The sequence below is a fragment of the Sminthopsis crassicaudata genome, chromosome 1 (assembly GCF_048593235.1).
Source record: "Sminthopsis crassicaudata isolate SCR6 chromosome 1, ASM4859323v1, whole genome shotgun sequence".
Classification (NCBI taxonomy): Eukaryota; Metazoa; Chordata; class Mammalia; order Dasyuromorphia; family Dasyuridae; genus Sminthopsis; species Sminthopsis crassicaudata.
The window spans coordinates 464,020,594-464,045,879 of NC_133617.1; the positions used below are offsets into that span (position 1 = coordinate 464,020,594).

A 25,286-nucleotide genomic window follows, 5' to 3' on the forward strand; every position below is an offset into this window, starting at 1 on the left:
AGTAAAAAAAAAGTTTCAATTTGCAGTTAAGACTATAGTTCTCTCTTTAGAGGTAGATGGCATTTTTTATCATGGGTCCTTCGGAATTGTCTTGGATCATTATATCTATTAGCTAAGGATTTCATAGCTTATCATCATTACAACATCAGTTTGTATTAGTCTTAGGTTTTTCTGAAATGTCTCATTTCTTATAGCACAATATTCCATTAAAACCATATCCCATAAACTTGGTCACTTCCCAATTCCCCTCAATTTCCAATTTTTTGCCACCACAAAAAGAGCTGTGAGAGAGAGAGAGAGAGAGAGAGAGAGAGAGAGAGAGAGAGAGAGAGAGAGAGAGAGAGAGAGAGAGAGAGAGAGAGAGAGAGAGAGAGTCATTTTCACTTTCCTTGATCCCATTGGAATACAGACCTAGTAGTGTCATTTCTGGGTCAAAGGCATACAAAACATCTTAGGTTATGAACCCATCCCTACTGGAAATAAATTTTAGCTATAAAAAAAGAGAATTATTGGATGGGAACCCTTAGTACATTTTAAAGCCAATAGAATACTTAGAAAGGGGGAGAATAAAAAAAGCAAAGCAACAAAAATAAAACTTAAAACCTCAATTTGTCATTTCATTGGTTTGAGACCTCCTTCCAATTTCATGAGAGAAAAATGATTTTTCATTCTGTATAATTGTTCTCATCTTTCAGTAAATTCGTTATAGAAAATCTAACATGATGGAATACTTTTTCTGGTTCCTTGAATATTTCATAGCTACTAGTCCTGATGCAGCACATAGAATGTCCACTAATTAGGCCTGGTTCTTGATACATAACTGGTCTATATTACTACATTTCTATAATTAAAATTAATCATTTTCTGTTGTGTTTGGGTTATTTTTCTAGAAGTCCTCCAGAAGGGCCTTGCAGCAGTCTCACAGTCTCAACCAGTCTTCCCCCACCAACTCTGACTTTGTCCCCAGTTTAAATACCTTATTACAAATACATCATTACAATAAACTGATGTGTGAACTAGAGAATCATTACATCACCATGCTAAGTACTAAGTGTATGTATACTAGAGAACCATTATCTCATCAATGCCACTGAGTTAACACCTTGTACTTCTCCAGAGTTCAGGCTTTCTACAATTCTCCTATGTCTTTTACAAAATAGACACATTTTTGGCTAATTTTTTTTAAATTAAGAAATTATCTTGAACACTGCCACAACTAAGGACTTGCTGTTCATTTTGGTTGATGCTTTTCCCTCCTTCATTGTTATTTTCTAACTCTTTTGTAGGTTCAACCCTCTTTTGTGACAAAATCAAGCAAAAACCAGACAAGACAGACGTTCTCTAAAACATACAAGATTCTATTCTAATCATATCCATCATCTCTCCTTTAGGTAGGACAGTATGCTTCATTACCTGTTCTCTATAACCATCACTGACTTTTCAATTACTCAGAGTTCAATCTTTTTAATGACTTGTTTTCATTCATATTGTTAATATAGTTATCATGCATAGTGTTCTTTTGGTTCTATTTTTACTTTGAATTAATTGGGTTGTACTAATTTGCCCATGTTTCTACAAATTCCTCAGTCATAATTTTTACTAAGTAATCATCATCTTAATCATAAGTATTCCAGTCATTCCTGCCCTCCCCGCTCAAAATAAGAGTGGTCAATCCATTTTGTTTCCAGTTGTTTTCTTAGGAATTTAAGAATGTTTTGTTTACACTGGATCTTTTGTTTTTGTCTTTGACTAACCTGTTGGGGTATGTCTCTATAATTACAAAAAAAAAAAAAAGGAAGCAACAATTATATAGACTACGTGAGAAAGTTAGTTTATTTCAGAGCATGTACACATAACATAAGCAGAACTGATATTACAATTAGTTGATTTACATTTAAATTGTTTTCTTGCAAGATGCTTTGCACCAGACAAGAAAGTCAATAATAACCAACAAAAAACCCCAGAACATTTTAAATTTCATTAGCTGTTAACATTACTGATGATATTTCCTTAAAAATATAACTATTTAAAAATCCAAAATATCAGCAAAAATTTTCATTAATCCAAGGTTTTAAAAACCCCTCAATTTTCAAATGAATTAGCTTGCTTATCCTCCTATCTAGAATAAAACTATAAAGATATACAATTTTGACTTCTGATCCTTAAAGATCAAATACAATTTTGTGCACCGCAAAACACCCAATCCTGAACAAAGAGAAATTTCTCTGGTTTATACTTAGCTTCAGTATTTCTCTGTTAGAATATATAAGAAACAATAATATCCTATGGTTGTATTTAACTAAGCCAGAACCATTTTTGCTTTCTGTTTTAATTATTAAGTTATATTGACATACAAATCAAACATGTTTCTTCATGATAGGCAAAACAAGGTGAACAGCCGAATTTTAAACAATGAGTTTTTACTCTTTAAGGCCAAATGGTCTACATATGGAACAAGAACTCCATTCCTATTACAGTCTGGAGTTCATCTGAGTCATCAACCTTTCCAACTTGATTGCTAGAGCCATGTTACCTTTAATCTTCAACTTCCCTGACATGAATGCCATTGCTGGCTTTAGTTTTCCTGAAAAAAAAAAAAAAAAAAAAAAAAAAAATCAAGTGGAAAAAATACATTAATTCACTTGCATATATGCTTACTATAGCTATAATTATTTGTTACTGAAAGAATCTACTACAGTTCTACAAAATTCTTTATATAGATAGGTGCAGAAATATTATCCTTATTAAAGCATTTTATAACAACACAGCAATAAAATTCTCCATTCCTTAGACCAGAAATTAACTGAGGATTACAGAAAAGGTAAATGCTAAATAGAAATGAAAACTAGAGGGAAAAAAATCTTTTCTGTATTTAAATAATGATCAAAACCTGAACACTAAGCAAGCATATTAAAGTCATTTAAATAAATGGTTATTAAATAAGACATAACTTTTGTAGTTTTAAAAATATATATATACAACAAGGTTTAAAATAAAAGCATTTAAACTTTAAAATAAAAGCACTTAAAAAGAAATACCTACTGTGAAGCCAGATAATTGACTAGCTGGTAGGAATACAAAGCCAAAACAGTTTCTATATTCAAGGGACTTAGATACTAATTTTTTTTTTATTTGGAGGAAGGAAAGATTGTTGGAAGGGGGAAAATTACATTAATAATAAATATGTAAAACATAGGGAAAGGGCACAGTGAATTATTAAGGGGACAGAGATGGTTTTTTTCTGGAATACTATAGGACCCAATCTTCACAGAGCAGCAGGAAGGTTAAAAACATTCTGAGAAAGTATTCATAGATTTCATTAGACTTGCTGAAGGAATTTATGATCTTTCTTCCTTGAAAAGATTAAGAGTAAATCTTTAAGGGGAAGCTAGATGGTGCAGTGGATAGAGCACCAGCCCTGAAGTCAGGAGGATCTGAGTTCAAATCTGGTCTCAGATACTTTATACTTCCTAGCTGTGTGTACACAGAACTCTCAAATTCTAGATTAAAGAACTGAATTCAAATACAGCCTCTCGCTCTTACTAGCTATGGGACTGAGGGCAAATTATAACTTCTTCAAGGCTAATTTTTTTAATTTGGAAAATTAAAGTAGTATTTAAAATTTTTTTTATTTTAAAAATTTTTAACAAAAAGAAAAAGAAAATGGAGAGAATGCTTTTTAACACTACAATTCTGAGAATTATTGTGAGGAAAATGCTTTGTAAATTGTAAAGTGCTAGATCAGGTGGTCTTTTTGACCTCCTTTGTGAGAGTTGGACCCCATTTTCAGAATAATATTATTAAATCAGTAAAATAGTACTACAAAGGAAGCCAATTATATTGAAATACAGTTTTCAAAATATTTTATAACTGAAATTCATGGATCCCAGGTTAATCTCTAGATACTAGGGATTCTTAGTTGAAGAGATGCTAGAAACTATTTTACAGTGGACATAGTGGAAATTAAGTTAGATAAGAGTGTTGGGTCTGGGGAACAGGAAGACCTCAAATCTGGCCTCAGACATTAGTGAGTGACCTGGAAACAAGTCATTTAACCTCTGTTTGCTTTAATTCAATGGAAAAGAATGGCAACCAATTCCATCCCCCCATCCTCAGCTGTCAAGAAAACCCTATGGACATTATTAGGCATGCTGTGATCCATGAGGTCATGAAGAGATAGTTATGAGTGAACAACAAATCAAATGAATGAAGGGGAGGAGGTATTTTGGAAGATGATGTCTTAGCAATCAAAAATTAAACATCTACAGAGAGAAAAAGATAATGTAACTCTAAAATGGGAAAATGAGTCAATGTATAAATATTTACTTTTAAGGAACACTAGTCTACAAAATGAACTGGTTTTCAAAATAATTCAATGTGCCATATAACATATTCTGTATATATCACTACATATATATTCAAATTTCAATTCATTTAAAAAATGTAATGTCCCTAGAAGTAACATTTTGTCTTAGATGTTTTTGCTAATTAAAAATTCACCAAAAATTGTCTTTCAAGGATAAAAAAAAAAATTTAGCATAGATGAGGTCATCTTTAACTTGTAAGGTCCTCTATTGAGCAAAGGAGGCAATTTTACTTGATTAAAAGTAATGTTGATTAAAATGCTTACCAAATTATTCAGCAAGCAATTATTAAATGTCTACCATATGTAAAGGTTTTGTGCTAGGCAAAGATGACAAAAAGACAAAATACAATCTATGCCTTTAAGGAGCTTTTCTTTTCTAGGGGAGGAAACAATAGATATCAATACAAAATATAATCTAAATAACCAGGATACAGAAACATGCTTTCTTGCCTCAAGATCCTATACCCACTGGGCAGCTAGGTGGTGCAGTAGTTAGAGCACCAGCCCTGAAGTCAGGAGGACCTGAGTTCAAATTTAATGTTAGATACTTAACACTTCCTAGCTATGTGACCCTGGACAAATCACTTAACCCCAATTGCCTCAGCAAAACAAAAAACAAAAGCCAAAAAAACCCAACCTCCTATAACCATATAAATAAAAGGGAAAAGTGGAGAGAGAGGAAGAGAGAATGGGAAAAAAGAAAAAGGAATCTTAATTCTATGGCAAAATTCTTAATTTGTCTATAAACTATGTAATTTTGTGCTGTACTCAATTGGCCCTTATTAATCAGTCTAAGTGAGCAAATTATTTATAAGACATATGAAAATAATAATGGGCCCCATTATAAATTGATAAAAAATCATATTTACAAAGTATGCTGTATACTGAGTTCACAAGGATAGATACTAATAGTGAGATGAAATAAGTGTCCTGATCTCAATTAGTAATCAATTTATATTTTCATTAAAAGTTACTAAAAGGATATGTTTATAGGATTTTAACTAACTTGCAAAAAATTCACAATCAAGGATATGTAAAAAAAATCTCAAATTTCACATTAAAAAACTTAAGTTTTAAAAAAGATCAGAAAAATTACATACAATTTGGATCAAATATATTTATAGATTACAGCTGAAAAAATAATGTTTATCTGATTAAATCAGAAATTTGTAGCTTTAGTTCAAAAACAAAACTTATGTAGAGATAGTATGTGAATTTTACAGTGAATTATAAAGATGCAAGCAGAACAAAAGCTTTGGGTCTAATAAATACTATAAAACTCCTAAAACTAATCTTTCTTCTAACTCCTCTATTTCTGTCAAGAACACTACTCTTTTATCACTCAGGTTTCAAAATAGTGGGGTCTTCCTTAACTCACTGATTCTCATATCTAATCAATTGTGAGGTCTCATATCTAATCAATTGTGAGGTCTTGTCCCTATTACCCCATCTCATTACCATATCTCTCCATTTACATCACATTACAACTGTCTTAATTTAAGTCCTACTGCATTGGGGCCATTTACAGGTCTCCAGCCCCAAGTCTCTCCTCTCCACTCTCTAATCCATCCTTCACACAAGGTACTAGCCTGGTATTCCTAAAGCCCAGATAGTCTATGTTGTTCCTCTGGCTCAGAAAGTTTCAATGGCTCCCTACTGCCTCTAGGACAAATATTATTGATCCTCATAATTTAGCCATACTGGCCACGTGTTCTTCCTTGTACAGGACAATCTATTCCCCATCCTCTACATGTTGCACAAATTTTGTTCCCCCCCCCTTCATTTCTACCTCTAGAAAGGAAATCTTAGATTTCTTCAAGTCTCAGATCAAATGTTACTTCTTACAAGAAGTCTTTCCTGACTTCCTCAATTCAGTGATACTTCCAATTCTGTTATTATTTTGAACTTATTTTGCATATATAGTCCATTTGCTTATCTGTGTACATGTTTACAGACAGTAGACAAAGAGTAGTACTCTTTGAGGATAGGGTACTTCATTTTTATCTTCAAATCCTCAGCACCTAGAGCACAGTGCTGAACACACAGGAAATATGTGCTGAGCTGAAATAAAAGGAACTGCATCTATTACAAGATTATTTTAATAAGTGTCTGAAGTTGCTTGAGTTCTAATTGTGAGAATGCCCCATAGAACTTGGAGATTCTCACTATTACATAAACACAGGCTCTAAGTGAGTGTACATGATGTAAGCTCCTTTTTCTGGCATAACTCTAGAATGGATCCTGAATTAAATCATCTCCTCAGGAACTTTTCTGTTGGTCCCAGATATAAATGGCTTAGATTAGCATAAGAAGCTCAGAAGTTTCAAAGACAGGCTGACATTGGGGTGTTCTTCAAAGGTAGCTATAACCTGAATGTTCTCCAAGACATTCCTATTTCTCTATAAACAGTTCTGGACTAAGTTCAATATTTCTGTGGATCAAATTGCTGTTATTTAATTTAATTGCTGAATTTGATTTAAGTATAAGAATTCTTTTTAAGACTATAGTTCTTCAACAGAAAACTTAATGTATAAGAGTTAACATCAAAGATTAATTTCAAAAGACTCAACAGGGACAAATTATTTGTTTTCTACATGGAAATATCCAGTTGTCTAAAATTAACATTACTGATTGGGTAAAAAAGAGATTAGGATAGAACTGAATGTGATGTGAGTCTACAAGGCAAAACTATTTAGGAAAAAGTAGCAATAGTAATAATTATGCTACACAAATGAGGTGTAATAGCAAGAGCCAACACAAAGGTAGTTCTGAAAGCCTACTTGAATCAGGAATGGGTTAAAGGAAGAATATTTCTGTTGTTGTTCCTCAAGTACTATATTAAAAAAGATATAGTACCCTACAAAATCTAGAAAGAAATAAGGGAGAATGGTATAATATAAGGTGGGTTATAGAAGGGTGTGTAAATCAACAGGAATAGGAGTGTAGATTAGTGGGAAAAGGAGGGACACAATATAATATAGGATAAAGGATGTTTAGAAGAATGGGACTGGAATAAGGTGGGTAGATTAATAGGAATGGGATATAGGAGGGAAAGGATGGAAAATGACAATGAATCCATGGAGGGTAAGATGGGTAGATTAAGTAATAGCTAGGTAAGTTAACAGATAGAAGTAATGTAGAAGAATTAACAGATTGCAGGGGGGAGGGGAAGATATATAAACATAATAACAATGATCAGAAGAATTTTTAAAAAAACAGGTAGGGGTATTGATCTTAAACAAAGTCAGACTTATAAAAGATTCAACCTAGAGAGAAATCTAATTTCTATGTTAGGCATATTAATATTGTTGTAAATATATCTATACATATGTGAGTATATGTATAAATATGTGTGTGTATATGCATGCATGTACATACATACACATATTCATGCTTAACTGTAGCTGGCTTGAGAGAAGGGGTGAAAGACAGGAAAAAAGGATAAAATAAAAAGTATATAGCAGAGAACAAAAGAAAACCTACAGGAAAGCCAAGAAAACATGGATTATGAATACAGTGTTTTCTATTATTATGTTTTCTTGAAATGGAAATTTATTGTTATATATTTTGAATCCTCTGATGTTCTGCTGGATATATGATAATGTTTTTTTTTTCCTCCTTTTTTTTTTCTATTTTTTTTTTTATTTTGCATTTGTTTCAAATAAATAAATTTTAAAAAAGACTAAACTTCTTTATCTCCAGTGGTCTGTTCCCCCCAGATATAATAAATAACTCACTCCTGTGTTAACCAAGTAGCATTCAGGACTGTAAAGAAAATGGCTATAGTACAGGAACAGGGAAATGTAGGAGTGATGGAGCGACTATATCCTAAAATGTAAGGATTCACAAATTCACAGGAACTTTCTAGATTTAAAAAGTTCTTATTTTATCTCTGATTACTAAGGAAGGGATTAAGCATGTACTTTAAAATTAGATTATATTCATATGTGGCTTAAAACACATATACACATACAAACACATATATACATTAGATAAAGTTATTTAGAAACTCACCTGAAAACATTTTCACAAAATCACTAGTGGTCATTGTCATTACCACATCTACCGGTTCACTAGGATGTCCAGATCCAGCAGTCCCACCATTGTTTTTAAGATCAAGGTACCAAGTTCCACCATCTTCACCTTCATAACATAAAATCATAAAAATTATGTTTTCTTTAAATTTGACAAGGGACTAAAAAGGGGATCATAAAGGAGTTTAACATTTTAGAATATAGCTGTGTAAATTGGCTTTTAAAAATATTTATAAACAACATAATATCCAATTTAGAAGATAAGTTATTTTTCTTCCCCTCAAAATTGGGCCATGCCTTATAATTCAGTAGTTTACTTTGTATTCCATAATTCTTAAGAGGCAAAAGCCTAAATAATCTTGCTTGGAAAATAGTAGGTTAAAGTAGTAAGGCTTCCTTTGAAAAATGTCAAGTGGGGTTTAAAAGTATATCCAATCAATTAATTATTAAGGAGATTACTACTGTTCTTGACTTTCACTTAGAATAGTAGCTGTTCAAGAAATATTTACTAAATTGAATTAAGGCAAAAGTTAGTAAAATGTAGCCTTACCAGAAAGTTCAAACATATAAACTGCCTGAGTAGCTTTCACAATATCTTCACTGAGAGCTGTCTTAAGAATTTTAAACGTTTCTTCAACTGCTCCAGCAGCTAATTTTGGTTGTTGCAGATACTGTTTCCAATCTTTTGCTGGTGGAGCTGCATCTGTAAGAAAGTTGGTAATGTATGCACTTCAAATCTCAGCAACACAAGGCCAGAAATTAATCATTAGTTAACAAGTACCTATCAAACATTGTACATATGATGCAAACCTATGTTTACAGTTTGATCAAAGCCTGTGACCTAAAGTGCATTACTTAGTCCATCTAATGGACACTAGAAGATTAATAAAATGATAACATCTAAACTTTACATACCCCCAGATTGTTCCATTTGAAGACATCAGCCACTCAGAGAATGATTAGAAATAGTTCTGAGATGCTTTTGTTTAATAGGTTCCCTATGATATCACCACCACCTATCAACTGAAGGAAACAACAAATGCTTAAATTCAGTTTAATAATTCAACTCAACATTTATTAAGTGCCCAACTATGTTCTGGGAGATGCAAAGTTGAGATAAGATATTACTCCCCCACCCATTCCCACCCCACACTGAGAGGTAGCAAGGCATAGTGGATAGAGGGCTGATCTTGGAGTTTGGAAGAACTGGGTTCAAGTCCTGCCTCTGATAAATGCTAGCTGTGTGACTTAACCTCTCAGTTGACCCCAGGCAACTCTCTAAGACTAAAAGTTGCAGAGGAATTACCCATTGACATCAGTGCAAAGGATTTCCATACTGGGAGTTCCCTATACTGATGCAATGAATCACAGATCTGGACCAAAAAGAAAAATAAAATTTACCCAATGGCAGAAAAGCAGACTTGACCTTCGAAGGCAAGACCCTACTCTTGCAAAGGGGACTGCTCTTGATTGGATATGGGAGAAGGGGTAGGAAGATGGAAAACTAAAAGATCAACATAGCCTCAAATGTATGAATATCAAATACTTTAGTGAATAATAATTATAGTTACAGTTGATATTTATTAAGTGCTTTAAAGTTTATGGAGCACTTAAGACTATCTCATTTGATTCTTATAATTCTGAGGTAGATGCTATGAAAATTCCCATTTTATAGAGGAAAGTGAGGCTCAGAGAGGTTAAGTCACAGGATCACAGATCTAGAGCTGACCTTAGTGACCACCTAAGTCCAACCCCCCTTTCATGTTACAGAGGACCTGGGGACCAGAGAGGTTCGGTGCCTTATCTAAGGTCACAGAGCTAAATCCTGCTCTCTATCCACTATACCACACTGACTCTCAATTATGTCACACTGTATACCCTACAATGTCTGATGGCAAAAGCACTTATTACCTGAACGTTTACCCGCAAACTGGTTACTTGAAAGAACTTTCTCCTTCTGAATACCAGATGTCCAAGTTCTAACTAGGGAAGAAATCAGGAAAAACTAATATACTGGAAACTTGTTATAACTCTTCACTAGAGGAGAACTTAGCAGGGGGGATGGGGTCCCTCTGGGATCCCTCTGGGATTTACTTAGGATTCTTTTTAAAATAAGTTACAATTAAACCTCATTATCGGGCTACTTTACCTAACCCATCCCATGGTATTGACCTTGAGAACAGTGTTATAACAAGGCTCCAACACATTCTGATGTTACCCAATTCTTCTCCAAAATAAAGCAATTAGAGAGTCAATAATAGGAAGAAAAACAAAAGCTAATTGTGATGCTATAAAGAGCACTGTGTTTGTACCTCCCTTATGTACTTATGATGTGTATTTTCTATTATGGTTATTTGCATACATGTCTTATCCTCCTACTAGACTGCAAGCTCCAAGAGGCAGGGACCTTATCTTATCTCAACTATGCATCTCCCCCAGAGCCTAGCACAGTGCTCAGCACACAGTAGGCATTTAATAAATGTTTGTTGAGTTGAATTGAACTGAATTTTCCAATCAGTTTTCTTTTTTAAATGGCTGCAAGGATAATATTAAGGGTCTCTGGCTTTTTTCTGTCTGCAGCCGGTAGGAGGAAAATAAAACCCTTCTTTGCCTAGGGGGCTGGGGGTGGAGTTTAAAGGATCCTAATTATTTACCCTGTACCTTAACTTATCAAGAGTTTTTACAGCAGAAGCTGGTGTCACTTTATAAGGGCAATTATTTTATTTTAGACTACATCTACATATTTGTATCATTACAAACCTATAGAAAATACAATCATTATCTTACCTTGTTGTTTTTCCACTTCCTTGGTAACCAATTCAGGGTATTCATCCACAAAGAAATCTGGTAATAAAGGGTGGCCTAAAAAAAGTAATCCAAAACCAAACAGGTAAATAAATAAATAATTTCATAAAATTTGGAGATACTGATCTTGTGTCCCAATCCTAGAGGGGCTTATTCTTGGTTAGTGGACATAATTAGAAAATATGATGATAAATTAATTCCCCAATAAGATGCTAGTAACAAATATGGCTTAATGCATTATTTTTCCTAGAAGTATCCAGCATTTTCACACAACTTGACAAAGAGTAGATGTTTAAAAATGCCTGTTAACTGATCAACCAACAGTACTATATAACTTTATAAGGAATTTCTCGAGGACCACTAGGTCTTAAAATCAAACTGACTGAACAGATTGAGCACTTGATATAAAAGGCACAGTGCCTCCTACATCTAAAGGAATTAAAGGGTAGAATTCCAAAGTATGAAAATGGGGAAACAGATTAAAGCAGAGAGGTCTTCACAGGACTATGTAGATCAAATGAGGGAGTGGATCATCATTTTGCCTGACACAACAGTCTTGTCCTTCCCCAACAATATACTAGAGATGAGGGAAATTTTCAGAAAGGTTTCATGGCCCTAACAGTTTCAAAAAAAGCACATTTTCCAATAAAATGTACCTAAATAAAATCTCTACTCCAAAAATCTGAGACAAATTTGAAAAATTAACCTTTATTTTCCATATTGAATAATTTGAATTCTGATGTTTAAGCTAGGAAGGGACAACTGAGGAGCAACAAGACAACAGCCTTCCAATATCAGAAAGTCTATTATGTAGAAGAATTGGATTTGTTCTATTTTGACTCAGGGAGTTGAACTGGAAAATAGATGGAAGTTCCAAAGAGGCGAATTTAAGTTTGTTGTCCGAAATAAACCTTTCTAATAAACCAGAGCTGTAAAGGGCTAGAACTGAGCAATGCACTTGGATAATGAAGCACGTGAGACTAATTGCCAATTGGACGGTTCCCTATTAACTTGTTTGAAGGTTGACCCTCCCCAGCTGTTCTGTGCTGACTTGATTGGTGGGACAAAGAGAGGGAAGTGACTTGTGTGGGAGGAGTAAGAGAAACTTGGGTGGTGGAACTCATGCTCACTTGCACTCATGACCTGGCGTTGGAGGTGACGGTAAAGATCTAGAATAAAGACATTTAGTGGTCCTGACTCCTGCTGATTTCTGGAAAGATAGAGTTCCAGCATTTGGCGCCCAACGTGGGGCGCCACAGAGCCAATCAAAAATTGGTATGGGCTACCTTGGGAGATGATGAGTTCTTCACTTAAGATATTCTAACAGAGGTTGGATGACTATTTGTTAAGTTTTATTGTAGCAACGTTTTCTTTTGAACTTTTGAATGTTGAACTAGATAACTACCAAAGCCTCTTTCAATTTTAAAATTCTAAGCTTCTGATTCTGATAATATAATCTTTTAAAGCATTACAGATAGTATTTCTATCATTAAAAAAAAAAAAAAAACTTTACCTGGTTTAACTGCATAGACATCAAAATTTTTAATTCCTTCTTCCTTTAACAGATTTTCATCAATAATAAAATTGCCAGTGAAACTTTTTGGTTTGCTGAATATGGAATATGCAGCATCGGCAATGATGTCAGCTTTTCTGCATTGGCTTTCAATACCGGATCCTCCTAACATATCCATAGCAGCAGTATGTATGGCTATTCAAAGCAAAAACAAAACAAAACAAAACAAACACACACACACACACACACCACACATAAAATAGTTACTCAAACAATGTAAAAGTTGGCCCATGATGCCTCTATGATTTGTAAATTAGAGTTTAAAAAAAAAAGAGACATAAAATCATGTAATACAATGATGATTGATGGTATATGTAATTTCATATTTTTGTATTTTATCATTTGCTGGCATCAAAAATAGATATTTATGCTTTAACTTTGGTAATTTGGAGCTAGAACAGTAATAAGCCATACTTTTTAAAAACATTTTGCAAATAAGACTTTGCACTACTTTATATAGGATTTTTCTCTGTACTAAATACTAATCCCTTTTACTTCTCACCTTCAGTATACAAACCCTGATCTCCATCCTATATAAAAACCCAAAGGGTTTTTAAAATACCATTTAAAAAATTAACTTGAAATATTCTTTAAAAGAATTGGTTGAAAAGGACACTTTTAATATGTATGTCGAGGATTCCATTCTGAATATGAAAGATAGAGTAGAAAACAACAGGACTACCACTGAAAAGAGATCAATGCTCTCAAATGTTCCTTTTACAGTAATTATTCAATTAGCATTATTTAGGAAACGAAAAATAACAACTAACATTTACACCATGCTTTAAAGTTTGCAAATGTTAAAAACTGTGCTGAATCCTCACAACATTTTTGAGGGAAGAGCTTTAAGTACCATAACTAATTTTATAGAAAAGGAATTAAAATTTGAAAAACAAGTACATAGGGCTACTTTCTGCTAAAATATTGCTTGAATAGGGGGCACATAAGTCTCCCAGCTCAAACATATTTACTTCACAACAGATTGAATGTGATTAAAAAATACAATGATAAACTATGGTGACACCTTCTACCCCAGAATTGAATAAAAAGTCAACCAAACACAAAAGGAAAAGAAGGCCCATCCAACAAACAAGAATAATAGTGACAATGTGTGTAGCTTGTAAGATTTTGGGTTGGAAGGCAGGAAAAGTGGAGGACTCTCCTGACAAAGTTGGATCTTGGAAGTACTAGGGAATAGCAGTTGGCAGGTAGTCAGTGTAATGCTCAGCGTGGCACAGTCCAGGCCCAGGAAATTTGAGGTTAACATTCCCTCCTGAGATGCTAATTGTTGAAATTTTATCACTTTAACCCTCAAAGACCAAACAGCAAAGGAGGAAAACCTGGAGATATAGGTGTCAGTATAAGAAACCAGGGGTCAAGTCTAGCAGGACTGCTCATTCCACCCAAAAGCATAGCAGAGCACCAGTTTAGGAGTTAAAGTTGAAGAAATGAGCAAACCAAAGAAAACTCTAAACAGTTATCAAAAATTATTGCCACTCTAACCACAAAGGAATTAAAAGCAGAGTTAGGGGAGGGAAAAAAGAAATTTACACAAGGACTGCATGAATACATAAATGAAATGAAGATTTTTTTCTTTCAAAATGAAATGAAAACTTTCAAGGAATGAACCAAAAAAAAATCAATGGCTTGGAAGAGAAAAGTAGTAAACCCTACCTAATAAATGGAATACCTGAAGCTAGAACAAACCAAAAAGAAATCAATTAATGATTCCTTGTCAGAACAAAATCAAGAGATTGGGAAAAAACTGAAATTGAAATAAAAATTGAAATTGAACTGAAATAAACACAATTGGAATTTTAAAAAATTGATCTAGAAAACAGGACAAAGAATTTTAAGAATCTTTTGAATGTCTTAAAAACCATATTATATGTTTATAGTTGTGTGTGGACAAACATACTTTGTCTTATTGCCCTTCACTTTATTGAGCTTTGAAGATATTGTTTCAATTGCAAATTGAAGGATTACAGTAAACCTGCATCAATTTTGGTAGCATTTTTCCAACAGGATGTGCTCACATGGTATCCCTGGTAATGTCTTTTAGCAATTATCATAATATTTCTAACTTTTTCATTATTATTATTTCTGTTATGGTGACCTGTTATTAGTGATCTTTCATGCTACTATTCTAATTGTTTTGGGGAATCACAAACTATACCTCTATAATACAGCATTTATAGAAAAATGGTGTGAATTCTAACTACTTTACTGACTGATACTTCCTCCATTTTTCTCCCACTCCTCAGACTTCTCTATTCCCCAAGATATAACAATATTGAAGAATGTCACAAAGTTAGTTGATGTAAAATAGTGATAGGATGTGAGAGAACTGATTCCAATTTTGAAAGGCACTCTACTGTAAAATGCTATCAAGCAGCATTGCATGCTACAGAGACTTGAGGCTGGGATTAAGTGACTTGCCCAGGGTCACACAGCTAGGAAGTGTTATGTCTGAGACCACATTTGAACTTGGGTCCTCCTGAATTCAGGGCTGGTGCTCTATCCACTGTGCCACCTAGCTGCCCCACAACTGAAGAAATATTAATATTTCATGGGAAAGGAGGACCAAAATAATAAATAAAAATGACAATTTTACCTAAATTAATCTATTATTCAATATCATTCCAATTAAACTGCCAAAAAAAATTTTACTGGTTAAGAGAAAATAATAAAATTTATTTGGAAGAACAAAAGGTTAAAAATATCAAAGGAATTAATGAGAAAAAAGAGAGAAGGGAAGTTGTTTAGCAATACTAGATCTCAAACTAAATTATAAGGCAATTAATTATCAAAACCATCTGGTGGTACTGGCTAAGAATAGAAAGGCAGATCAGAAGAAAAGAATAGATAATACAATAGAAATACAGAAGCAAATGATTGTATTTATAAGTGTAAAAGGTTTTGGTAATAATTGTTAGAAAAACTGGATAGCAATCTGAGAGAAATGGGGCATAGACAAATGTTCTGTACCATTTACCAAGATAAGTTCAAAATGCATATATGACCCTAGATATAAAGTGAGCTGTCACAAGAAAATTAAAAGAACATAAAACATATTACCTATCAGACTTGTGAACAGGATAACAATTTATGAATAAACAAGAGATAGAAAGCATTGTAAGGTATAAAATGGATAATTTTGATATTAAATTAAAAACGTTTGGTACAAATAAGGCAAATGTAGCCAAGGAAAGCAGAAAATTGGGGAAAAACATATTTTATAGGCAGGTTCTCAGACAAAGAGGTCTTATAGCTAAAACATATTAAAAAAAAATTTGTCAAATGTATAATATGACTCAGTCCCTAATTGATAAATGTCAAAGAATAGGAGCAGGCAGTTCATTTCTGATGGAAGTTCTTTCTGATGAAGAAATCAAAACAATTTATAGTCACATGAAAAAAAAATGTTCTAAATCATCAGAGAAATGAAAATTAAAAACAACGTTGAGATCATTTTACAACTATCAGATCGGCTAAAATAATAGAAGAGAGTGACAAATGCTACAGGGGTATGGGGAAAGAAGCATACAAATTCACTGTTGGTAGAGTTGAGAACTAAATCAATCACTTTATCGAACAATCTGCAATTATTCCCAAAAAGTTATTAGTCTATACCCTTTGATTTAGCAATACCACTATTATATCTGTTTTCCAAGAGTACTGGAGAAAAAGGAAAAGAACCTATATGTTCTAAAATATTTACAGTAGTTATCTTTGTGGTAGTAAAGAACTGGAAATTGTAGAGATGCCTGTCAACTGGGAAATAGCTAAACAAGATGCATAATGGTGATGAAATGTTACTGTTTTAAGAAATGGTAAACTCATTAATTGGAAAAACATGGAAAAATGTACCTAAAATAGTGAAAACCAAAATTTCCAGAACCAAGAAAATGTTATATATGGTAACAGTAATATCAGTCAGTTTGAATATTATACTCAAATCAACTACAAAGGACCTGTAAAGAAAGATGATATCTGCTGTCATAAAAAGAAGAAATGTATAGTAAATTTGTTCACACACACACACACACACACACACACACACACACACATTTTCGTCTAATGGTTGCTATCTCCATGGTGAGAAAGAAAGTAAAAAAATATAAAATAATTTAGAAGGAAGCAAAAAAAAAAAAAAAAAGCAGCTTAGTTTTGAAAAAATATATGCATTACTTATATAATTTTTCAAAAAAAAAGTAAGCCATGTGAAATGCAAATTTATGATTTCATAGAGAATCTTTTTTATGCTGTACTATGCTCTTCAGAAATTTATTTTGACTACGTATTTAAGTTCAAAATTTTAAAAACATAGAATACAACATCTGGGAGGGAAATAGTTATAAACATAACAAACTTCCCGAATCTGAAGAGATTGAAATGGGAGGGGAGGGAGGAGAAAAAAAAAAGAAATCTAAAAATGGTATCTTAGGTTACCTCTTAAAACTACTGGAGAGTAGCTAAACAAATTGTTCTATATGAATATAATGGAATATTATTAACTATAAGAAATGATGAAAAAGTCAATTTCAGAAAATCCTGGGTAGTATGAATAGAATCAGAAAAACAATTTACCTAAGGACAACCATATGGTAAAGAATTATTACTTTGAAAGGCTAACAATCTATATCACTCACCTGTTGGGAAATGATGGCTATATAGGTTCAAAAACATACACTTTAGAATATGGTCATTGCATGAATTTTATTTGATTGTAATTACCTGTTACAAAGATTTATTTTTCTTTTCTTTCTCTCAGTAGGGGTTAGCAATAATGGTGGCAAGGGGGAAAAAAGGCCATTGCAACACTAAAAAAAATTTCACAGGAAAAAAAACAAGTAATCATATGTATGATTGCTTGCTGTCTATGGGAGGGGTGGGGGAAAGGGAGGAAGAGAAAATTGGAACACAAAGTTTTGCAAGGATGAATGTTGAAAACTATTTTTGCATATATTTTGAAAATAAAAATCTATTTTAAAAAAAGAAAAGAAAAAAGTAATCTGTAGAATTTATTATATACATATATACATATACACACACATATACATATGTGTATGTATATTTAAGTAATTGGTGTGAAATAGATATTGTGGCTTCAGAGAACCTTCTATGGTTTCAATATATATGGAAATGTTCTCTCTCTCTTTTGTCTTTTTATTTTTAAAGTTCAGACTAAGAAAAATAAACAGAATTCCTGTTTAAATATACAAAAGCTGAAAGTTACAATAAAAGTATATTAAAACCACGGATCTTTTTAACCCAAAATATTTGAAGTTTAATAATTCATCATCACTCCCTAGTAAAGTACAGTAAGATTGTTCTATAAATGCTTTAATGTATTGAGGAAAATTCTCAAAATGATACTCATAAAAAGAGTTTTTATTTTTAAAATGTTACCTAGAAAAGACATATTTCACAAAGAAGACTGGTACATGTAACCAAGATCAAAAAGGAGCTTTGAGAGAAGCAGCTTTCAACAAGATTCTGTAGTATAAGCAAACAAGTTAAACTAGTTACAAAATTGGCTCTCGGCAAAAATGCTCATTAAGAGCACACATCAACAACTATGTATCTAATGATTATTTGTTGGATAAAAAATAATAGTTTATGATAAAAGCTAATGAACCTTAAGGTACATAAACTTAAAACTTGAGATCTTTTAAAGAATAACTCATTTCTCTAGTCTTTGGTCATTTCTTTGATCATTTCAATAACACCTTGTAGATCTAGACACAACATGTCCTTTGTCAATCTAAAGGAAAGCTTATCTATTTCTGTGGATAAAGCACAATAGTGGAGATTTATGACTATATATTTAAGTTCAAATTTTAAAAACATGGAATACAACATCTGGGAGGGAGTCAAAAATAAAATAGTAATAGTAAATAGGAATAAGAATTCAATCTTAAAAATGGTAGCTGACATTTTAACCTGGATCATGTGACTTTTGCAGTCCTTGGTCACAAGTTGTTATACTGGGTTATACTGGGTTCTCCATTTGGGGCAATTCAAGGCCTAGGTTTAGCCTTTATATTTCCAGGAATTCTCAGAGTCCCTAATGTAGCTCCTATTCCATAAACTAACTCTTTGTGGATAATAGCTCACATGTTCAGATGTGAGGCAGGTAACTAATTCAACTACAGATATAAAAAAGAGCTCTCTCCTGCCACTGTGACATGGGAAATGCCCCTCATTAGTTCTGGTTAAAGAAAAAATAGTTTCTATTAATTGAGCAGTCTCATTTGCATTTTGCTACTAAGTTTCAAATCTGGGAGCATGTCTGGATCGACTACTACTGATAAATTTGTTGAGAATGGACAAGACCTTTTAAAAGTCCTTACTTCACCTTCCTAGCGAACGTTTTTGTTCAAACTCCATCACCATACAGTGGTGGAATATTGGAAGTAAAGTTTTTTAACTTTCAGACTAGACCACTGGAAAATTTTCTGATATATGTTTAGGGTAATAGTCTTTCATTCAGATAGAAATTAAGAATGTAAGAAAGTAAGACAAAATAATAATGGAAACACGTACTTTCTATACATCTAGTATCTAATGCAGATATTTCCTAGACCCCAAGGAAATAATCCTAGAAAACCTTGATGATACTTAATTATCGCACTGCTTCATCAGTTCTAAAGGCAACAACTGTGTGCCATTTCTACTTCTAATAGTGCTCAGTAGAAGATGTGGACTATAAATAATTAATGACAATGTACTTAAAAAAAAAAAAATTCCAGAACTTTTGTATTTAAACCAGTATTGAGCTTGTTCCTGATTAAGAACAGTCAAAGACAGTAAAGTATTACCTGTTTTTTTTTTTTTTACTAATTATATATGCTGTGCACTGTCCTATGGGCTGGGAATACATGAAAACAACATAGTATCTACTTTCAAGTAGTGTTTCATATTCTTCTGGGGGGAATGTAACACACTCAAAGATAAGGAAATACATGATATATACAAAATTAATACATAGTAATTTCAGGATATGTGTAGAGGGACACTAACAACAAGGAAAATTGTTAAAGGCTCCTTATAGTAGCTGACAATAAGTAAGCCTTAAGAGTTAGGGATTCTAAGAGGCTGAGATAGAGGGGAGCATTTCTGGCATGGGGACAAGGCATGGAGACAGGAGGTGGAATGCTGTGTATTTGTATGAGCAAACTGATCAATTTAGCTGGAGTAGAGAGAGAATTACAAGGAGTATTATGTAACCAGGATCCAAAGAGGCTGAAGTGATTGGGAAGAGCTTTAAATTTAAAAAAACAGTTTTGTATTTTTAATTAGAAACTGTTAAGAATACATCTAAATATCCTGAATGATAAAGTGACATGGTCATATGTGTATTTTAAGAATATCATTTTGGCAGCTTCATGGAAGATGTAGTAGAGAGGGGAAGAAACTGAATTCAGAGAGACCTAATAGATGGTTACTATAAGATTCCAGGTGATCATAAAGACTTAAACCAAGGGAACTGCTGAATCTTATCTTGCCTCTTTTATATGAGAATATTTACCCCATTCTACCTTTCCCTTTCCCCCACTGCATCATTCCTCTCTTACCCTTTAACTTTTTTAGTTAGCAACCTTTTATATTCAAAGACTACATGGGCCCTCTGTTTATATATTACTCCTCCTTAATGAGAAAGTTACTATGAATTAGATTCTAGACTATCAGAGCACTTTTTTTTCTTGATAATTTCTTGAATAATATCTAGCCTCTTTTTGATCATGGCTTTTGGGTAGTCCAATAATTTTTAAATTATCTCTCCTGGATCTTTTTTCCAGATGTTTTTCTAATAAGATATTTCACATAAGCTTCTATTTTTTTTTCATTCTTTTGTTTTATTGTTTCTTAATTTCTCATAAAGTCATTAATTTCCATTTCCTCAGTTCTAATTTTTAAAGAATTTTCTGGGTAGTTAGGTGGCATAGTAGATAGAGCACCAGCCCTGAAGTCAGGAGGACCTGAGTTCAAATTTGGTCTCAGACACTTAACAATTTCTAGCTGTATGATCCCGGGTAAGTCACTTAACCCCAATTGCCTCAGCAAAAAAAAAAAAGAATTTTTTTCAGTAAGATTTTGTATCTCCTTTTTCATTTGTCCAATTCTACTTTTAAAGAATTTGTTTTCTTCAGTGTATTCTTCCCCCCTCCCATTTAGCCAATTCTGCTTTTTAAGGCATTCTTTTCCTCAGTGGCTTTTTGTATGTCCTTTATTCATCTGTTTTTTTAAGGGGGTGGTGCTTTCTTCAGGATTTTTTTTTTTGTTTGTGTGTCTCCTTTACCAAGCTGTTGACTTGTTTTCATGATTTTTTAGAAAGCATCATTCTCATTCCTCTTTCCACTTTTTCCTCTACTTCTTTTTCTTGATTTTTAAAAACTTTTTTGAACTCTTCCATGGCCTGAGATCAAAGTTATCTTTTTTTTTTTTTTTTGGAGACTTTGGATATGGGAGTTTTGACTTTGTTATCTGAGTGTTTTGATCTTGTCACCATAACACTCTATGGTCAGAATCTTTTTCTGTTATTCACTCATTAGCCTATTACTTGACTTTTAACATTTTGTTAAAGTAGGGCTCTGCTTCCTGGGCAGAGATTATACTGTATCCAAGCTTCAGGAGTTTGGTGCAGCAGTTTTCAAAGATACTTCTAGGGACCTCTAAGTAGTGGTATGATATAAAGAGAGGTATTTTTACTACTTTCCTGGCCTATGCTCTGGTCTGTGAGTGACCTAAGCATTCTTTTTTTTGGTCTGGAACTGTGAGGAGGATCTGTGCTTCACTGTAGGTATAATCCATAGTGTGTAGTACTCCTCCCCATACTGAGATTGCCATCCAGAACAACTCAGGCCCTCCTGACTTCAGGGCTGGCATTGTATCCACTGGGTCATCTAGCTGCCCCTACTACTTATTTTCTTCATTAAAATACTTTACTATGAACTTAAATAAAACAAAACTAATTATAACTACCATCCTACAACTACTTAATATTTAAAATGAATGTCTATATATTCAATAGTTTATTAACTATTCCTTCTATATCTTCTCCTGTTTGTAGATTTGTCTTTATATTTATAATGTGCATGCATTTTTATAGTTTTTGCAAACAATTCGTTTTATTTTAAAAAAAAAAAAAGATCATTAATTCTCAAATTAACCCTACAATTGTCCTATGTTTACAGTTCTCAACTTTGAAAAGTTTTTAATTCATTCAATCTTTAAGTTTTGTGAATCGCCACAGTACAAGTATGTTGATTCATAAAGCTAGAATTTCAATTTTGTATTTGAGTTTTCATATACAAATGAAAATTGTATACTGTCACTAGATAGCAAACATCTTTTACAACAGGACTTGTAATACTCAGTTTTCTATATTTTAAGTAGTAGCTCCTATTATCTGTTGTTTGGGTAATTAAACATAAATAGATTTTGGAATATTTACTGTCAACATATTAGGATATATCACTAAATAGAACAGCAAATGGGCTTCTTAGCCTAAAAAAAAAAAAAAAAAAAAAAAAAAGAGGCTATGTAGTATCTTATAATTTTGCCAAGTATCATATAAATTATATATCATAAAGTACCACTTTTTCCTTAATTTTTGGGGACCAGGCCTGTGATTTCATTAATATAAAATTCATTCTCTACTAATGAGGATCGGAGCCTGCCCTGAAGATTCTTAAGATTCAGAGCTCTTTGGGGTACTATGAGATTACATGCCTTGCCCAAAATCACACAAGTACAATATGAAAGTAGTAAGGCATGACTCTGAAATCTGCTTTTCACCATTATACCATGCCCTCTCACCTTTATAAAAATACTAATATCTATACAGCATTTGATAATGTATAAGGCATTTTACAAATATCAAATTTGAGCTTCTATGCAACCCAGTAAAGTCAGAATGACTTTTCCTCTTATAAGTTAAGGAAACCAAGTCTCTAGAGACATTAAATGAACTGCCTATAATACAACTGATAAGTGTCTTAGAGGGGATTCTAGCCCAATTCTTCTCAATTTCATGTTAAGCATTCTTTCCATTATGCCACGCTTTCTCTCATAAATTTTAAAACTATCATTACATATGGGGAGAGCAGGTAGGAAGAAATTTGTTTTTTGTTTGCTTCTTCTTTCTCTCCCTCTCCTCTGAGAATTCTGCAGTTCCTAAACTGTATGGCCAATCTATGATAAATATTTGCAGACATACTAGGTCCTTACCTGGACTCTAGAAGCCCTGTAGAACCTAGAAGGTCATGTGAAAAATGCTAAATCAATCAGCAAATCTTTATTAAGTACTTATTATGTGCCAGACACCAAGCTAGGAATTGGGGATACAAGTAGAGAATGAATCCATATTTATTTTTAAAGAATTTATATTCTAGAAGACCAGAAGGTGCCATCAGAGATATAAACAGTGGTTCAGGATCGATAGTTATTCATAAAGGAAAAAAAGGCCTAAAGATAACAGAGTAAAAAGTGCAGGGAAAAGATTTTTGAAAGGATAAAAAGCTATAAGATCGATCTTTTAGTTTGGGCTGCCTTATTTTGCCACATGAAGATTCCCTAAATGACTTGTCTCAACTGCTGTGTAACTGATAATGAAGTAATGTTTCAAACCAAAGACAGGAGATCAATCCAAAACAAAACAAAATAAGCCCCCAAAAATCCAACCCTACCTCAAAACAAATATTATGCTGTGAAAAAGAGAAAACAGATAGATGGAAGCAAGTTATTCCACAAAATGTGTTAAGGTTCAGAAGTTAAGATAATTTTCATTACCTTCTATCTCATAACAAATTATCTATTGAGAATAGAAATGTCTCAGAGTTGATCAAAAATTGAATTGAAAAAATTGAACATACCTGTTTTAGGCCACAAAGCATTGACAGCAATTTCTCCTTTAAATTCTTCTGCCATTCCAAGTACACACATAGACATACCATATTTAGCAATAGTATAAGCTAAAAAAGAGCAAAAGCAATGCTAAAGATAATTGGTCCACAGGATTAATATAATTATTTTCCTTTCACTGGTCCTTTTCTAAAACACATCTAATCTGTATAGGTTCCAGAAGAATACAATTAGTATAAAAAATAAGAATTGGAAGTAAAAATAGAAAATCTTAAATTAATACTGTTTTCAGAGAAGGATTTGAACTAGTTCATATTTATTACAAATAGAACTGAAATATTCTAAATAATTTTAAAAGGATTGCAAAAAATTTATTTTATTCATCCTCTGCTGTAAGCTAAATTAATGATCACATATTTTGTCCATGTCTTTAGTATAAAAAAACTCCCTGGTAAAAGTTCCACCAATGCAGACTGGCTTACACTCTGCAATTTTTACTCTTAGGACACTGCATGGAGGCATTGAAACGTTAAGGAATTTGTTCAGGTCACATGGCCAGCATGTATTAGAAGCAGTACTTGAACCCAAGTCTCTCTGAGTCAGAGGCCATATGCCATATTGCCACTTGATTATATAATTTTAAATAAAGAAATTAATATAGCTTATTCTAGGGAAAACCATAGCTAAGAAAATAATTTCCAAGCTGTTCACTCCAATCAATCTATGATCCATGTAACCAACAGAAATATACCATAATAAATACTATTTGTGCTCTAAGAAATGATAAGCAGGATGTTTTCAGAAAAATGTAGAAAAACTCACATTTTTCAAAGTGGCATGACTAGAACCAAAAGAACACTTCACTCATTAAAAACAACATATTTTCTTCTTCTTTTTTTTTTTTTGGCAAGGCAATTAGGATTAAAGTGACTTGCCTTGGGTCACACAGCAAGTTAATATTCAAGTATTTGAGGCCAGGGTTATTCTCAGGTCTTCCTGACTTTAGGACAAGTGCTCTATCCATTGTGCCACCTAACTGCCCCCAAAGCAATACATTGATCAACAGTGAATGACTTAAGCTTCTCTTAGCAATATAAAGATCCAAGACAATTCTGAAGAATCTATGATTAAAAATTCTTTCCACCTCCTGAGAAAGAATTGATGGAATCTGAATGTAAATAGAAGCATATTTGTTTTACTTTATTGTATTGTTCTTGGGATTTTTTTTTTTTGCCTGTTTTCCTTCACAGCATGACTAATATGGAATATGTTCTGTATGACAGCAGATGTATAACCTTTATCCACCTTCCCAGTGAGGGGGGAGTGAATAGAGTATGGGAAATAATTTGGAACTCAAATTTGTTAAAAAAAAAAAAAAAAAAAAGTAACTGAGGAAAAATATTAATTTTTTAAAGAGAAATGTATGATGTTGAATTATAACTGACAAAAATTGAAATGAAATAAGGATCACAAGGATTTCTATGTAACAATCATGGTGGTGATACCATAATAATAACTTAATTCTTATCTGAAATCTTTCATGTTTTATCAATGGTACACAGATTTCAAGGAATGGATTTAGAAGGTAGATGTAGGAGAAAGAGGGCTAAGAAGGAGATTAATACAATAAAGGAAAAAA

At 32.9% G+C, this 25,286-nt stretch overlaps 1 protein-coding gene across 3 annotated transcripts in view; it reads right to left on the reverse strand.

The window, feature by feature from the left end:
* Positions 1-2,313: 2,313 nt before the first annotated feature.
* Positions 2,314-25,286, reverse strand: part of HSDL2 (hydroxysteroid dehydrogenase like 2) — a 35,803-nt gene continuing 12,830 nt past the window's right edge. For 2 of the 3 annotated variants that reach the window (XM_074280877.1, XM_074280876.1), the window contains exons 6-11: positions 23,659-23,757; positions 12,719-12,913; positions 11,188-11,262; positions 8,951-9,103; positions 8,381-8,509; positions 2,314-2,584 (exon numbers count right to left, since the gene is read on the reverse strand). In XM_074280877.1, the coding sequence (XP_074136978.1) occupies positions 2,472-2,584; positions 8,381-8,509; positions 8,951-9,103; positions 11,188-11,262; positions 12,719-12,913; positions 23,659-23,757 (764 nt within the window). In that variant the 3' untranslated portion in view covers positions 2,314-2,471. Of the gene's footprint in view, positions 2,585-8,380; positions 8,510-8,950; positions 9,104-10,311; positions 10,384-11,187; positions 11,263-12,718; positions 12,914-23,658; positions 23,758-25,286 lie in introns of all 3 variants that reach the window. The other variant, XM_074280875.1, reaches the window with a different exon arrangement.